An 18,408-nucleotide genomic window follows, 5' to 3' on the forward strand; every position below is an offset into this window, starting at 1 on the left:
TCTATCTTTTACATCTTTGGCTGGCAGCAGATGGTGCAGAAGGACTGCAAGCCATCCGCATCTCATGGCTGCTCGGCAGAGGACGGTGCAGTAGGACTGCTAGCCATCCTCATCTCTTGCCTGCCTGGCAGAACATGGTACAGTAGGACTGCTAGCAATCCGTATCGCCTGCCTGCTCACCATAAGATGGTTCAATAGGACTGACTGCAGGACTAAAGAGAATGACCTGATCAAGTCACTCCAACTTTAGTCCCTGCGCACATGTCTGCCCAGGCGCTCCTGGCTGATGTGGCCAGGAGCACCTCGGACATGACGATGACGGCTACCAGTCGTACTGTACCGTCTGCTGCCATAAGGCAATGGGTTGATGCTGCTGTGTAGCAATGCAGTACCACGACTGCCAGCACCCAGGAGACATAGGTGACGGTTACCTGAGCGGGCTCCATGCTTGCCGTGGTATGGCGTCTGCACAGGTAACTCAGGAAAAAAGGTGCGAAACGATTGTCTGCCCTTGCTTTCACGGAGGGAGGGAGGGAACGGGGGCCTGACGATATGTACCCAGAACCACCCGCGACAATGGTTTTAGCCCCATCAGGCATTGGGATCTCAACCCATTATTCCAATGGGCAGCGGAGACTGCGGGAACTGTGGGATAGCTACCCACAGTGCAACGCTCCAGAAGTCGACTCTAGCCTCGGTACTGTGGAAGCACTCCGCTGAGTTAATGCACTTAGAGCATTTTCTGTGAGGACACACACACTCGAATATATAAAACCAATTTCTAAAAAACCGAATTCTATAAATTCGACCTAATTTCGTAGTGTAGACATACCCCTAGAAACAGCAGACTTCATTGAGACGAAGCCCCCCGCCCCACCTCCAGCCCTTAAGGAGGTTATGAGTGGCCTTTGCTAACGGGGGAAGCTCTGGAAGAGGACTTGGAGGCAAGGGGCTCTCAAGCCAGCGCAAAGACATAGGGCAATATGCTGATGACCCCACGTCTCATGCAAATCCATCGAGATCTGTGCAGCTCTAAAATGACCTTCCATGCTTTTCGTTGTTGGGGGTGGGGCTAAGTATCCTACTTCTCAGGAGAGCAAACCCTGCTCCCCTCAAACACACACACACACACACACACCCCCGCACATGGATTTTCTGGTAGAAGGTGTGATCTGGTCATGAAACAGTGTGCTGCCCCCCAACTAGTGCCAAAAAAAACCTTTACAAATTCCTTGCATGTCTCTCCCTTGTTCCACACTCTGGGTTTCTCTTCCCCTTTGCGTGTTGTCTCCCACTTCACCATTGATCTATTTTCTGTCTCCTGATTAAAGCATACAATACCCATACAGAAAATATACCTACATTAGCTGTACATTCCAGTTCACCAAAGAAAAGTATGCAAATCAAAGAACATATTTTACAAGCAAGCATCTCAAATACAGCAGTCACCTGTATGAATAGCCACCATGACACAAGGAATAGAATAATGCAGAAAACTTTGCCTTTAAAATGATTATCTAAGATATATCAAGGGAATAATTGTAAAAGGTTCATAAGACACCATAAGTACACACACAATTCCCATCATACATGAACACACTCCATAATAATCTATATTAGGTACTTAGCCTCCATTACCTCATCATATTTAATGTATATATCCTCCCAACATCCTGTGAGGTACGGAAGTACTTTTATCACCATTTTACAGATGGGGAACTGACTCTGAGGGATGTCTGCACTGCAGTGTATGCCCAGGCTCAAACTCAAGCCCAAGTCCCCCTTCTGTCTATACACACATCTATCGGACTCAGGCCAGCAAGCCCTCTGGACCTGAGCCCTTGGACCCACAAAGGGGGTCAGTTTAAGCCAGAGTCCCAGTGTCAAAAGGAACTGTCTGATTCAAGTACAGCTGCTCAGCTTTTAATTCTTCCATTTTATTATGGATTGCTGAGCTCCAGAGTGAACATCTCCTGCCTTAGCTTTGGCCACCTACAGGAAGACTCTGGCCAAGCACATGGCTATGCGGTCACAGGACTAGTCAGATTCTGGTAAATCTGTGGTGCAAGGTAAGCAACATGTTCAACTTCAGTAAGAGAATCAGAAATGTACCAAGAAATGTATCACATGTAGCAAGAAATAGCAGATAAGTTGACAGTGTGGGGGATTCAATGGACCGGTGCCGGTGAAGAGAGCAGAACAAGCGGCTCAAGAGTGACTACCAGAAATCCAGGGATGAAAACTGTACCCCTGGGAACTCTCGGTCATCCTGCCTCTTTTATGAGGACTTTGACTGGGTACTGTGTGCTATGCCAAGCCCCAAGCACAGATAGTTGAACTAGCACTCAGCATTTTTTTTTTTTTTTACTAACTACTCACACATTCTTACAAAGACGTACTGGGGCGTTCAAAATAAGAACCAGGTATTGCCTTCCCTTTTAGTACACCACACTGGAGAACTCACCCATGCCACAGCATTATGAGCCAGCTGTAAACAAACTGTACAGGGGTGAGGGGAAATGTAGAGCCTGGATGACAAAAATCAATGCCTGAAATACAACAGGGGGTTGTGCGCAGTCCAGTGTGCCAGGATACCTGTTTATGCAGTTCTTTGAGAGTTCATATTATCATGTGTTTTTGTATTTAGACCACTGGTAGATGTAGTCAGAGCAGGCTGTATCATAAGCTGTAGGGAGTCAGTAATCCATGTGGACAGTAGCACAGCATCCTGTTGATTCCCCCATGAATTTTGACCCAACCCAGGGTGCTGATAACCTGCAAAATTCTTCCATAGTAGGAATTCCAGATAGGTAGTCACATTTCGGGGAAGGGCATATTTTCCAGGCCCTCCTTTATAGGACACCTGCCCATTCCACTCATGGATGTGTTGCTCAGTCCCCACTTGAAAACCTCTGACATGCATGCTGGCTTGCTGCTGGTAGCTTGGAATAGAATCTCTCTTTGCTATTCAGGAACCTTCAGGATTATCAGGTCCTCCAGAATGCCTGAAAGAACTGAGACACATTAGGTAGTCAACCATAGCAACCTCTCCTCCCCTGCCTACAATGGTCTACAATTTTTAAACATATTGCACGTGTACATTTCAGCTTACTATTGTGTGTATTATTTTCACTCTGTTTAACTCTGTTGGGTCCAAGAAGCTTCTCGGAATTGAAGCATTCCTCTCCTCCAAAACTATACTGAAGCCGAATTTTACAAAGTATCGGGTTTTTTACCTTAAGATTCCACGGGCACCTTTTTCTGAGGATGCTCCGAACATTTTTTTGAAGTATTGAGACAATAAATGTACTGTTTGATGTCTGCTTTCAGGCCCTTTCACATCAGCACCCCAGCCAGAGTCCAGCAGGATCCTGGGATTTTGAACTGTTATGGACTGGTCAAAGATGAAGCATTTCCATGATGAACTTATGGTAGACCTCCTGGACAGGGCCAACAAGCAGGTACACTATGAAAGGGAAAAGGGTTCATGGCAAGTGGAAAGGCACAGGCAGGCAGTAGAGCACCAGGAGAGAACTGCAGCATGTAAGGAGAGACTTGCAGCACAGTTTCTGGGAGTAGGAATATTGGTTGAAGGAGGAAGACACAGCTCAGCAGAAAGACCTGTTTGAGAGGCTGCTTGTGCTAATGAACACAGAACACCTCTGAATTCACAAAGATTGTGAAGTGCACAGCAAGGTATAATAATGCAGACAGCATTGATGACAATGGAATCCAAATGGTTCTGTAAACAGTGACAGCAGGATTTCAATCTGCCAAATGCACATGTAATCCACCCTTCTACACCCAATAACCTCCTTTCACCAGATCAGGATAGGGTTTCATAAACCAAGGCAAAAGGGGGTAGAACAACAGGGGTAGTTACTCGATTTATGACAAATGTTATTTGGTGGCAATAGTGGCCTGTCCTGTCCATGAAGGTAGACACCCTACTGGTGGAAAACATTGTCACCATGAACTTTTGCAGAGCAGACCAAGCAGGACAAGTTCTTCAAATGGTGACTTTTACATGTCGATAGCTCCAGTTGCTGGGAATGTACAGACCCAAACATTTCTTGGCAGGATGTGACAACTTCCTGTCAATTGCCGCGAGATGGACAATGAAGTTTTCCCACAATGAATCACAAACAAAGGGCTAGAGCAGATGGAGCTGGAGAAGATGCTAGGAAACCTGCGAGAGGCTGGTTTGACTCAGGTCTGCATAGTGCAGTGTAGACACCAGAGCGTGTGTGTGAGACCAAGGTCCAGGAATTCTAAACCTAAAGTCAATATTCAGTGTGGACACTCAAGCTCAGGCTTACAAACACTCAGCCTGCAGGATCCCACTGACCCCAGAGCTTACACTGCAGGGTAGACATAACATAAGCGACTCACCTATGGCACCCAGGGAGTCTGTGGCAGAGCAGGGATTCAAACCTAACTGCCCTAACCACTAGAGTATCCTTCCTTTCTAACAAATATGATAGTTTCCTCCTGCAATGGAGATTTCTCATATACAACATGCGGCAATAATAAGCTAAAGCCAGCAAGTACTAGGGAGAAAAAAACCACACAAAAAAGTATTTTGGGGAATTCCAAATTACGTAGTTGCACCAGAAACACTGCTTTGTTCATATTAATGGCAGCATTTGCAAGCAAACATGGATTAACCAAGAGTTGTGATTAAGGAGGACTCTGATAAATGGGTTATACTGTAAATCCAATATGGTCATACTTCAATTTGAAAATCCGCAAATCATTTAACTTATTTTGAATCTAAAATACCTGACATTATTAAACATAAGCAGCATTATTAAACATTCCAGCATTGCTCTTAAAACAGTACATCCATGCTTGATATGAACTAGGTTTAGATATGAACTAGGTTTATCTGATTCCTGAGGTTTCTTTACTGTTAACTTTAATAAGAACAAACCAACTTTAGCTTGTGTTTTGCTTTGTCTAAAGTTGCGAGCTGAATGACCCTTATGTCCCAATCCCTAGTTTCCTCAAAGAGGCACTCAGATCCTATTCTACTCCTGGGCTGAAGATAATTGGGCCCACCAGGTCTGCCTGACAGGGAGAGTCTGATGAAGCTGTACATTTCTCTAGAGGGTCCTAATATCTGACGCTACAGTGAATCGTCAAAAAAAAAAAAAAAAGAGTTCTCCATCTCCCAGCTTGATCCTAAAGCTTGCCACCCCATTACAGGCAGTCTCCCCTATAAACATACTTTTAGCTTACCTTGTTTGCATCTATCTGTATCTTTAGATTCTTTAAATGTGCTGGTGATTGCTTAGGTCACATTCCTTTAACAGCATAGCCAATATTTTCAAAGTGTCCTCTTTGTTTGGGTGCCTCAATGTTTGTTTCAATCTGAGACACCAATTGGGGTCTGATTTTCAGAGGTGCTGAGCACCCACAATTTAGCTCGAGTTTCAGGTACTCAGCCCTTCTGAAAGTCATGCCCTAGGCTCCTAACATAGGCCACCCAAAAAATCAAACTTAGAAAGTTTGGCCTGTTTATTTTGTGCATCCCAACAGCGTGAAGAAAGTGCTGATTATAGCAGGTCATTAAATAAGTCTCTAGCTGTAAGACTGCAATATTGGCATTTGTCTTTCAGTTCCTTTGAAAGGATTAAGAACTGCTTTTGGAAAGGGATCCCAGGTTGTCTCTACATGCTTCTATTTCTACTAGTTGTCTACATTCTTCCCAATAAAAATGTGCCAATACCTATGTGATTGTTTTTTAATAGTGTTTACAGATAGGATGCATTATTTGACATGTCTTCAGTTTTGTAACAAGTTTAACTGAATTATTCATCTAGATTTCAGCTCTCTGTTTCTGACAAAAATAAATTTATTGTGAGAAATTCTGATTTTTCATGCTTTCTCCTCTGTCATACCATAGGAGTTCACAATCACTGAACAAGAGGAAAGCAATTTAGATAAAATTCAGGTTTGGTAGGAAGACTGTTGCTGTTAAATTTGGAACATACAATAGCCAACTGTTTAATCAAAAAGTTATTGTTCGGCTCTGGAGGGGAAAAAGGGGAGGTGTCATATAATAGCATTTGTGCTAAATAAACTAGAAAATGCTTGCTCAGGTTTAAAGTTCTTTTCAAGCTCAAATTTAATCATTTAAACTATAATGGTACATTTCTGATAAACCATTTCACTGATTTTCTTATTACGATCATCAAGATAAGCTTCCCTACTTATCAGTTTAATTATCCTTTCCCTTGCTGATCTCCCACACTACAAAAATTTAAAAATAAAAAGTGCATCCAAAAATGTTTCTTTAAACAACCTCTTTCAACCACAGAGGAAGTTAGGCTTTTTATAGTGAATTGACAGTTAAGAATGAGACATAACAAAACAAAATTGGGGTGTTTAGAAGAGAACAATAGAGTGTTTCTTTTGACAAATAACACACGTGCACAAGGCAAAACCCAAAGAGATGCTAACATGTCCAGTTTCACCTGTCTTTTTTAAAAATGTTCACTTGCAAATTATTCTCATTTAAACCTAAGTAATAACAAATATTTCAAATGTAAGCAACTAAGCTGACATTTAGAATGTCTGTAAATGGGTTCACTCACTGCAGGAGCACCTCTCTGTGGCCAAGCCTGGCACAATGGCTGTCTCTCTGTTTGGTGCCCCTGCTGACAGTCACTCCTTTGCTGCGGTGCTCTCCCTTTCCACAACTTGGCCCCCTCCGGTCAGATCACACTTTGTTACCCCAGAAGGGGTGGACTAGAGTCCAACAAACCTATAGTTAAATGACCTTCCTTCTGTCTCTGTGCTCCCTGGCCCTTACACCCCAACCTCAGAGGGTTTCACCCCAACTTCCTTGGTGGCTGGTAGGGGAAAACTAGCCCCTCACTAAACTGTGGGTTCCAGCCCTGAGACCCTTACCTACCCAGCCAAGGTCTACTCCCTCAGACTCCTTGCTGCTTCCGTGGACCTCTTCCATTCCCCAGAGATTGACTACACATTCTCCCCCTGCAGCCTTTTCTGCTTTAAAAAAAAAAAACAAAAACAAAAACAACCTCACCTCTTCCTAGCTTTATAATACCACCTATCCCTTCCAGCTAGGCTTCATTATCATTTACAGCTGGCTTTCTCTCCCTGGCTGATGGGGCCAGGTATGTAAACTGGCCTTTCAGGCCCATGTTAACCCCTTCATGGCCTACATGGGGTACACGCCCCATCACAACCTCTAACAAAGCTATGGATGACTCTCTTATCCTTGCTTTTTTGACTATTAAACTACAAATGACCACTGACATAATATCCACAAGAAAAATTGACTCTGCTTGCTCTTTTAGGGGCAACATAATTAGTGTAGGACTTTGAAGTGAGGGGAGCATTACTGCAGCAAGAACCAACAGGAGATTGTGTAAAACAGTCCTAGAAAAGCCACTGGGTTATTATGGATGCCCAGAAGAGGAGAGGATCTGTTAAAGCATACAGTGACTGCAATATGGAGGGTAAACATCCGTATTAATAGTAGCACCTACCTCTTCTATAGGACATTTAATTAATTGACCTCAAAGGGCTTTATAAAGGAGGTCAAAATCATTATCCCCATTCTACAGATGGGGAAACTGAGACAGAGAGAGATTAAGTGACTTGTCCAAGGTGACTTGGGCTGGTCAGTGCCAGAATAGAACGAATAGGACCCTGGTCTTCTGAGTCCACTAAGCCACACTGCTTCCCCATCTTCATACAAACAAGTAGATCATTCACAAAAGTAAAGGGTCCCAGTGTAATGACTAGAATCAGATACACTGTAGGAAAGTACACAGGGCAAAATATGCTAAGTGCCCTGATTTTCAGAAGAGCTGAACTCCAATTTAAGTCAATATGAATTTAGTTGCCTAACTTTAAGCATCTACATTTGAAAATTTCAGCCATATGGCTGAAGTTTCTCTCCCCCAGTTCCGGAAACACACCTCAGTCTTTACCAACACTTCTGCTATTGCAGTCTTTGACCTCTCTCATGAGCAGACACTGCTAATAGTCTGAATGTAGGAACACGTAGCAGTGGTTTTTATGACGCATGCAAACATCCACCAAGGAGTAGGAGACAACTACCAAACCCTGTTTCATTTGTGACCTAAAACCAGTCTAGAACTCATAGCTCCAAAGGAAAAAAAAACAGTTTGTATATTAAAGCCCTGAGCCACAGCCCACTGGAAGTCAATGCCTAAAACTCTCCTTTTAACATCAATGGGCTTTGGATCAGGTGCCAAACAATACCACCTAAATGCCTCTGCTACATATTACTAGCAGGAGAACTATCAATATTGTGATCTTTCTCAGTAACTGCCTAGAAGTTGAATCTCTAGAATACGTCTCAGATGCCAAACATCATAAATCTAAGAATGAATGACTAGAAAAGGAAACCCTGGAAAGTGAAGGAGAAAATGAATACGATGGGTCCTTCAAAGGGGGAAGAAAGAAGAAAATCCAAAAAATAAAGCAAAAGAGAAATCTTTAGGCAGAAGGGGATCGGGATGGGCAATAAATAAAAACTATACAAGTGTCTATGAAACAAAAAAAAGACAGAATCCCATCTTATGACTCCATAGTGATGATTCATGCTTGCTGATCCCATGTGACTGGGACATAGCACGGCTGGTGCACCAAAAATACCACTAGTTTAGAACAAAAAAGTGTCAAAACATTGTTATATGGACATTTTATCACCATGACACAGAAAATCTAAGGACATTATTTCTGTTTTGCAACAAAGCACAGAAAAGTGAACCTTGGCAAACCTGAAACACCTTCCACAAGATAGGTATGCACCATCTGCAAAGCAGTAAATCCCCCCACAATGTAGCTGTGGCACACAGGAGATGTTTGCCTAATGACAGCGGCATTCTGTGTACCTGAAGGCATATCTTCAAAGCCTTACGTGTTTGCTCATAACAAGCATGAGTCAGAAAATACTGAGCCTGATTCTCCTCCTACTTTCTCCTGTGTAAACCAGAAAGTCAGTGGGTTTACATATGGGTAAAAACAATGGGGGAGAAAGGAGGAGGAGGAGAAAGAGAACAAAACCGGTGAAAGTGAGAATAACCAGCCTCCAAAACTGAGCTACACTGTTATGGAAAATAAATGTAAAAGAAAAGAAAACCATGCGCCAGTCACTGTCAGATTCCCTGCTAAACATCTCAATTTTGCTTTCCAGCATCATCTGCCGAAGAGTTAATCACCTTACAGAATATCCTGTCACAGGAGCATCTTATCAAGAGGATATCATCATCATCACTAAATAATTTGCCCATAACCATAATAATCATCTTATCAATATTCCAGAGTCAATTTCTAACAAAGAGAAGGCAGGTACAAGATGAGGAGCCACAGGGTAGGCTTTGAAGTATTATGTATTTGCTCCCATGTTCCTATCACACATTCTTCTCATTCATTTTTTTAGATACTGTGCAATGACATGGCGGTCTCTCCAGAGACAAACCTGGTTTCTTCCATTAACCATTTCCTTTCTCTCATTCCATAGGCATTGCTTACATTCTTAGCTAGTTTTTATGAACTCACTTGTGGTGAGGTGATATAATCCTCATCTCAGTTTTCCCATGATATTTTCATCCACCTTTTTTCTTTCCTGCAATGATGCATTCCCTGTGCACTTTCCATAATGACAACTGGCCATGATTACAAGTGTATGAAATAAATGTTACATTAAATTTAGAACCTAAGTATTGGTTCTAGTCTGTAAAACATGTGGTTTAGACCCTGAATAACTTACATAGCATCTTTCATGTAATAAAATCATAGAAGTGCAAAACTGGAAAAGACCTTGATAGGTCATCTAGTCCAGTCCCCTGAACTGAGGCAGGACTAAGTACTAACTAAACCACACCTGACAGGCATTTGTCTAACCGGTTATTAACAACGTCCAGTGATGAAAATTCCACAGTGTCCCTCAGTAATTTGTTCCATAGCTTACCTACCCTTATAGTTAGGAAGTTTTTCCTACCGTCTAAACTAAATCTCCCTTGCTGCAATTTAAACCAATTACTTTTGTCTTGTCCTCAGTGGTTAAGAACATTTATTTATTGATGCAATAACCTTGGAATTCAGATCACCCTGGATCTCACAGTGACCTGGATATGTGCGTGTTGAGAGAGAATATATGCAGATTGGGAGCAGAACACTTTCAAGGAAGGGCCCTCAGTTCGGGAACTTATTTATCTCTGGATCTGACAGACTTCAGGAGGTGAAAACCTGTCTATGGGAGTTTTTCCACTGACCTAACTGGAGCCAGGATTTCACTCCTGGGATATTGCAAGACATCTATTCATTCAGCCTATTCAGGTTGAGTGACTTGGCTTGTCAAAGTGGGATCTTTCTATATTCTGTTAACTTGATTTGTTACATGTGTTTTTAAATTCTTTTATTATTTATATGCTGAAGGCACACTGTAAACATTGCAAAACAAAATAATTAACACATTTTTTCCTCTGATTCCTCCCTCCGTAACTGGTCTCAGATATGAAAGCCATTCATAAAAATAGAAACGTAATTTTCTTTTGCTTTCATGCTCAGAATCAAACCACTGCTCTTTCCTCCCCAACTAGTACAAAAGAACATTTGATTGGGAGTACCAAACCAGAGCATGGTCCATGAAGTCCAGGATCTTGCCTACAGTAGTGGCCAATACTTGATGCATCAGAAAAAAATAATAATAGCTTAATGCAACTATCCAATTGAGCAATGTGCCCATGGAGAAAAAATAAAAAACTTTCTTGAATCCTGCGACAATCAGTTTATTTCCTGAGGCATGAGATTAGATTACCCTTATTTCCTCAACTGGCATATTCACAAATTAAGGTTGAGCTCAAATGATAGAATTTGGATCTGGATTTCCCCAGACTTCATAATGATCTCAACTATGCCAGTTTTACCAGCTGTAATTCCATTGAACGCCTCAGTTCAACAGCCTATCCTGCCAAAGACTTTATCTGATCTCTGTGTGCCTCAATTCCCTAAATGTAAGATAGGGATAACAAGACTTCCATACCTCAGAAGAGTGTTGTGAGGCTAAATACATCAATTTTAGTTAGGTGCTCAGATACTGCATTGATGGGGGCCAGTTAAATACCTAGATACATGCTGGCCAAGATTTCTAAACATTACTTAGGATGCCTCCATTTCTGGGTACCTAGCGTAGAGCACCTTAAAGTAAACTGATTTCCAGATAATGGAATATTCACCTTCTGAAAATTAGGCCCCTTTTAAAGTATCTCAAATCAGGCCCTGAAAAAGGGATGCACTGAAAATCACTAGTCACTTTTGAAAATCTGGGGGTGGTTAGCTAGACTCCAGTCATGTTACTCCTGATTTACATCAGCATCAAAAGAGAATCAACCCCACCACATCCCCAACATTTGGGGGTTTCAGATCCATCAGAAAGATTGGGGAATATTTGCTAAATAGGGACTGAGATCTAGATTTAGGCTTTCAACAGACATTTAAGGAGATATTCAGAACTATTGTTTCGGCTCTGACCGAATCCTTTAAAAAATATTACTGATCATAAAATTACATTGCCCCTTTTGTAAATATAGCTCCAGTATTGGACTACATGACCACCTATGCCACTGAATTCCATGGGCTGACTAGCTAACCACTCTACAGAGGACAATGCCATTAGTCCCCCACACAAAAACAAAAACAAAAAAAAGTGGGAACAAGCAACAACAAAAGATTCCCTCTGAAAAATCCCCACAAACACAATTTCACCATAGCCATACTCTAAGAAACCACCTCTATTGTGTGGTTTTATCGCTGTGCAATAACTAACACCAAAATATATATTGGAATAATGTAAAAAGTGAATTCATAATATTTGAGAAGGGCATAATATATCTCCTTCCACACTTAAGGAAATGACTGAATAACTCATTTGAGCCTTGTCAGTCTTGATTTAAACTTATTTCCTCTACCATTATGCATCCTCTCTCCAGCACACAGGTAGCGTACAAAGATGATGAATACAAGATGTCATAGTAAAGCATAACACAATATTATTCCTGTCCTACTGAAGTCATGAACCTGTCTATCAACATTTTCAGTCTCATGAAAAAGCACTGCAAGTCTCGAAGTCTAAAAGTACATTGCTACGGTCTCTATTGAACAGAAGTTAGACTCTGCTGATACCAAGTTCTGGAACTCTGTAGACCTCTACAACTCACCAGTCACTGTGCCAAATCATTATTTAGGACATTTAAAAAAAAAAAAAAAAAAAAGTCAAGGCTGTTCCTCCTCCAATTGAAATTGATGGCAAAATTCCAACTAACTTCAATTGCAATAAGATCATGCCCTAAAAAACAGCCGCCTCAGGATTCTGCTGTGCTCAAGCACACAGGGAGATGTCAAAAATCTCTCTGCTCCATCCCAGTGCCTCTTGTATGCTAGTGGAGCTCCATGAGCATGTTCATGGTGTTCCCCTTGATGACCTTATGCAGCTACCTCCTTGCAAGAGAGCAAACAGAGTGTCCATGTCATCTGGGTAAAGCTACAGCCACACAATTATTATTTTAATTTATTTATTTCATGGCTTCCTTATGGTGCTGATCACCATAATGAAGTATCTGAATACTTCACAGATACTAATACCTTCTCCATCCCATCCATGAAACAGAGAAGTAATATTATAATGTTGGGTCACCCTCAAAGTATGATAGAATTATAATTACGTAGTAGTAGAAATAAAGATAGACAAAAGAGTATATAGATATTGTAAAAAGGTATGAACATCAGTTCCATGCTGTTGAATTTCACTCTGTAACAAATGCAAGGCCAAAGTGCTAATTATTTCAGGCCGGTACAGGACAAAGTCTCTCTGCTGGAAAGTGATAAGAACTTTGAGGAAACAATGCTGTTCTTTAAAACACCATCCTGCTGCTCTTCCCCCGCGGGGGCCCCTTGTCATGCCTATGTAAATCTTGGTATCCAAAGAGGGAAAAACAGATAGTGGGATAAAACTTGTTAAATGAATCAAGAGTCATAGATTGTGTTGTTAAGGAAAAGAATGAATGATGAGCGCATGGAATTGAGAGCCTGAAGCAGGGAAATAATTGGTTAGTAAATGGTGCCAGACTAATCCTAAGAATTTCAACCTTGGTATTGATGGGCCGAAGAATATGTAAAGTGGAGATAACCAGATGACCCCCGGAGGGCAAACTGGAATCCACCCAAAACACATCAAGGAAGAACAAGAAGATAACACCTAGCCATCATGGAGCTGTCATAGATGTACCACCTGCTGATTGAGCTGCTTGATGGTCATCTCATTTGTAAATTCAGCATGATGAAGCAACTTCCATAGACTTGTATTGAACCAGAGACCTATAAAAATTGGGTCCAGGGACTGTGTTCTTTGAGTCTGGTTCTATGACCACCCTCCAGGAGCATCGGATGCGTATCTGACTACAACTCAGCTCCACTCTCGTGTCCAGGCCACCTGGCCAGTGACTTGGCATGAGCAACGTCTAAGCTGGTAACTATAACAACTTTTTTGTAGAACCTGTGTGTGAATGGATCTATATAGAAATCGCATATAGGAATATTTTGTTGTATTTACAACAAACATGGCAATTTGCCTTGTCCCTCTTACAAGATCCTGTTGGTATCATTTTTATTAGTGTAACAATATTACTATTTTACAGACAGGCAAACTAAAAAACACTGAAGTCAAAAGATTTGCCCAGGATCACGCAGGAAGTCTTTGGCAGAACCACAGCCAGAACTAAGATGTACAGAAGTCTTCTGCCTTAACCATAAGACCAGCCTTCCTTTACTGAATAATTACCTAGTGTTGCTTAAAAATAATCCTTCTCTAGGCAATGGAGTCACACTGAACACATCTTGAATACCCTATTGTATCTTGACTACAATAACTATAATTTTATAGACATGACAGCAACTGACATGTTATCTGGGGATATTGTTTACTCTAAAAGGTTTCGATCCTTCATGACACACTCAAGGGGCTTTCAGTGGGCAAAGAAGAAAAAATAATTACCAAGAAATACTCTAGGCCAGATACTGGATATGCCTACAGCACATTGTACACTACACACTACCTGATTAACCTCCTCTCGGATAGTTGGGCAGAATCTTTAGGGACAAGAACAAGGAATGAAGGAAACAATGCAACAGAACTGGGTCATGGACCACATATTTAAATGAGGAAGGGGAATCATCCAGCTCCGTAAAGCACCCCCCTGTTCCCCCAGTAAAAAGTTTGGTACAGCAGGTAAGGCAATAGATCCACTCTTTTAAACAGATTTCCCGCCTTACTATTTATTATATTTTAATTAGTTATAAGAAACAAAGGAATTTGTTAGATTAATATATAATCTTGAATGACAGCCAGTGTACTGCCGATCTTACTTTCAAAAAAGGCATTTTAATTCCTATACTTTGATGATGTTGGTTTAGTTTTCTTATTTGTTTGTTTCCAATTTAAAAGTTCTCTCTGCTTATGCACTTTTTATTCCCTGATGCTCTATTCCAGCAGGAAAAACCCAAAAGGCGCAGACAACATATTTATTTCAGATGGACCCCACTTCTTAGTCTTCCTGTTTCTATTTCTCGCTTCCTCTTACAAAAATAAAGGAAAATAACCAAGAATATTCATCAAAACCATAGATTGCTCAGCTTCAAAGTACCTTACAAACTGTAGTTGCATGTTAAAGGCATGTCAGCAGGTACATTTATGCCCCATTAACCCTTAATGTTTGTGTAACATTTGTTCCCTCCCGCTGCTATTCAAAGGCCCAAAGAAAAGGCCACTGAAGTTAATGGAACAGTTCCGACTGACTTCATCAGACTTCAAAACCCAGATCCAAATCTTTCTATCTGTGTGAGCACCTCAGACCTCCAATATCAGACTGTTTAATGGTTCTTACTCCAAGAGTCTTCCAAGAGCATTGAAAAGAGCAATCAAGTCATGGGAAGAGCAGATGTTAAAATGACACACATTTGGACAAACTTACAACCTTTGATATATTCACCTCGCTACATTCACCTCATTAGTGCAAAGTCACATTATAATAAGTTAAAGAACACTCCAAAAGGTAGCAAAGGCTTTCACTAATTGTCATATATCTTCCTTTCATATATCCAGATACAAAGAGGACAATTTTACACTGAATTTGAAAGACTAATGTCAACGATTAATTAAGCACCAGGTGTCAGTGTGATAGTATGAGTCAGCAGGATGTGGATGAAAGAGCCATTGGAGGCATAAAAACGGATTTTGGAGGATTTGTTCAAGATTTAAAAGGCTCTCTAGGCTCCTTTACCTCCTGGCCCTTTCTCTAACTTTTATAGGCAGGAACCCGCCTTGGGTATCAAGCCAGTTAAGAGAGCTGATTTTCTGATCCTGTCTGCACATACACTTATGACACACATGCACACCCCTTTTCACATACTCTTAATACTCTAACACATGCACATGATAGTTTCTAACATTTGGAAGTGACACTTTTGCACATTACAATTCCACCATCTGTCCCCTCACAGATGTTCAATCTTTCCAGTGTAGGCAATGATATTAGTACACCAAAAGGATATATGGAGGTGTGCACATGCATAAAACTGCACCCATCTAAGTGGAGGCGGCACAGAGGCCCCAGTGAAAATCAGGCCCTACACTAGTCAAACTGGTATTTTTGGTTCTCTTGGCTAGCAGTTATCTAATTTGATACATATCCCCAGTATTTATTTAGGCTGAACTGAAAGACTGGAGCAGGGAGAGCAGCACATCCTAAGGAGGCAGAAAGCATTCATCTATTGACTAAAATAGCATTCTCTTCTCCCGTGATTTAATTTGTTTGATTAAGTCCATAGGGACACTGCTTCTTATTAGGCATTCAGGAATTAGCTCAAAGTCTATGACACTAAGCCATCCTAAAATGTTGAAATTTATATTTAAAAATCTACCCTATCTAATACTGGATTCTGTGTGTACTTTCAGCTGCAGTTTTTCTCCCACTGAAGATTAGGAGGGCTCAGATTTTTGGGCAGTTCTCAACAGTATCCTTTGCTGGCATTCTCTGCTTTTACGCACAACAGCTCACTTTCACATTCTTATGAAATTTACTGAAGTCTCAGCAGGACATATTGGTGCTATAAAAAAAAGTTGATTCCCTCTTCAAATGCAAAGATGTAGGAGGTTAAGATATAAAGCAAACTGTTCATGCCAACACTTGGAGAAAACTCTAACTGAATTGAGATACTACAGTTGAGCCAGGAACTTAAAATAGTCTCTCTCTTCCCCCCGCCATTTAAACTTCTACTACTTTCTACCCTCAAGCCACTCTTTAAAGATATTCCCATTGCCTTGGAAGTTATTGCAAAAGTATAGAACCAAATAGAGGTATTTAGTTATGGCTCCATGCTGGGAGCGGAGCGGAGCTTAGCTGCACCACCTCAGGGGATGCTCCAAGAAGAAGAATCCCTTCCCAAGCACAGGGGGGGTAGGCTGCACTACTTCACATAATGGTACGGCCTGCTCTCCACTCTGTGCCAGACCAGATCTGCATCCTATGTTGAAGGAGTAGGGCCATAATCACATCCTAGTTCCCTTTCTAAAAGGGAATGCAGAATGTAGAGGGCAACAACAACTTCTCCCTAGCAGGGACACTGGAACAATTTGTATATTGGGGGTGCTAACAGCCATTGAACCAAACTGTAAAGCCTATGTATAACGGAAACCCAGGGAATGTGGCAGCATCTCCAGCACCCCCTAGATCCATCACCTATGCTCCCTAGACCATGTAAGCACCGCAACAATAAAACTCATATGGAGGGGTTGATCCAGCTCCTGTTGAGGTCAAGGGGTGTTTTAGTGTTCATTTCAGTGCAAGCTGCACTGAATCTAATATCTTTCCCACACACAGAATTCTCTTCAAATGCCCAATCCTGTGTTGCGCTGAGTGTCCTTGACTGTCACTAACCTCAATGAAAGATGAGTGCTCAGTATATCACAAGATCAAGTCCCAAATGGAAGCAGTTTCTCGGTTGGTAGCTTTTTGTTCCTGGTTGTGGGTTTTTTTGTTGGTTTTTTTCCGGGGCGGGGCTTGCACACTAATGCTGGCAATCTGCAATCCTTATAGCTTCTTAAAGAAAGGTAGCGAACTGGCAGCCAGAAAATAAGTGGTACCAATACTGAACTTTTAAGAGGAGCAGGCCCTTTTAGAAAAGGCATGTAGGCTTTTGTTTGGTTTTTAAAAAAGGACACTTGATTAAGTGAAATGAAATTAGAAACTCAAACAACATCTTCATATATTCTTCAAGCTGAGTGAAGCACTCCACAGACAGAACAGGCTGCACAACCATGTATCACACTTAAATGTAATCACAGCTGAAAATAACATCAGCCAGTACCTACAGTACACTGAGGTATATTTAAGACTCCCCAATCAGCAATCGACCTTTCCTACATGTGTTCATAATCACAGTGTACCATTTCATTTTTATGCTTTGTTTTCTTTCTTACTCTATTGAGTTTGGTCACTTTAGAATATAGAACAGTTTTTTTTCTTTTCTCCAATTGCAGTTTTGTTCCCAGGGGAGAGGAGAGGGAGGGAGGAAAGAGATGGCTTGTATTACTCTTTAAAAAAAAAAAAAAAAAAAAAAAGATACAGAACACAATTTCTTACCTGTTGCAATCGACATGAAGCAGAAGGTGGGATGCACTAAGTGACAGTGCAATCTTGTGCCACTGTCCATCTGCCATCCGGTACGGGAACACCTCTGTTCTTGCCTTTCCATTAAATCTGTAATGATATCTAATCTCATCCCTCAGGCCGCTGCTCTCCAGTTCAAAGTAGCTGTATTTGAAAGATGAAGAATCAGTTCCATGTTTTAGACTGTGTTATCCCTGCTATCACCACCATTTCCCTCCTCCTGTTCTAAAGCTTAAAAATAGTTCATGCATTTGAAAATGAACTAACCACCACATGTTAGGTCACAAATCTAAAACAGGTTACATAGTATGGGTGTTAGATCTTGTAGTTTATTATTTTTAATATACAGAGTGAGATAGGGCATAGAATACTAAATAATATCACTTATATGAGGATTGTGCATGTTAAAAACACCATTAGATAGCCCTGGAGATCAAAGTTCCCTTTTTTATCCACAGTACAAGCATCCCTCCACTGCTCTACCAATGTGCTTCATCTCTGGGCTGGATTTGAATGGGCAACCTAGAAATGATGGGCTCTATTCACCATTACTAATGCCAAAGAAGAGATACTACAGGAAGAATGCACCAGCTAATTAGCAGAATAGAATCTGCTTGCCACAAATCTCATTTTAAAATGCTTATTTTAAAATCTCTCCTCAAAAATTTGTGCTTATTCA

The 18,408-nt window shown here is 41.2% G+C and overlaps 1 protein-coding gene across 4 annotated transcripts in view; it reads right to left on the reverse strand.

Moving 5' to 3' along the window:
• The window catches only part of NELL1 (neural EGFL like 1), a 418,230-nt gene that overhangs the window by 345,269 nt on the left and 54,553 nt on the right, over positions 1-18,408 (reverse strand). For all 4 annotated transcript variants that reach the window (XM_074955193.1, XM_074955195.1, XM_074955192.1 and 1 more), the window contains exon 4: positions 17,703-17,873. In XM_074955193.1, coding sequence (XP_074811294.1) covers positions 17,703-17,873 — 171 coding nt within the window. The remainder of the gene's footprint in view (positions 1-17,702; positions 17,874-18,408) is intronic.

This window comes from Natator depressus, chromosome 6, assembly GCF_965152275.1.
Source record: "Natator depressus isolate rNatDep1 chromosome 6, rNatDep2.hap1, whole genome shotgun sequence".
NCBI classification, from domain to species: Eukaryota; Metazoa; Chordata; order Testudines; family Cheloniidae; genus Natator; species Natator depressus.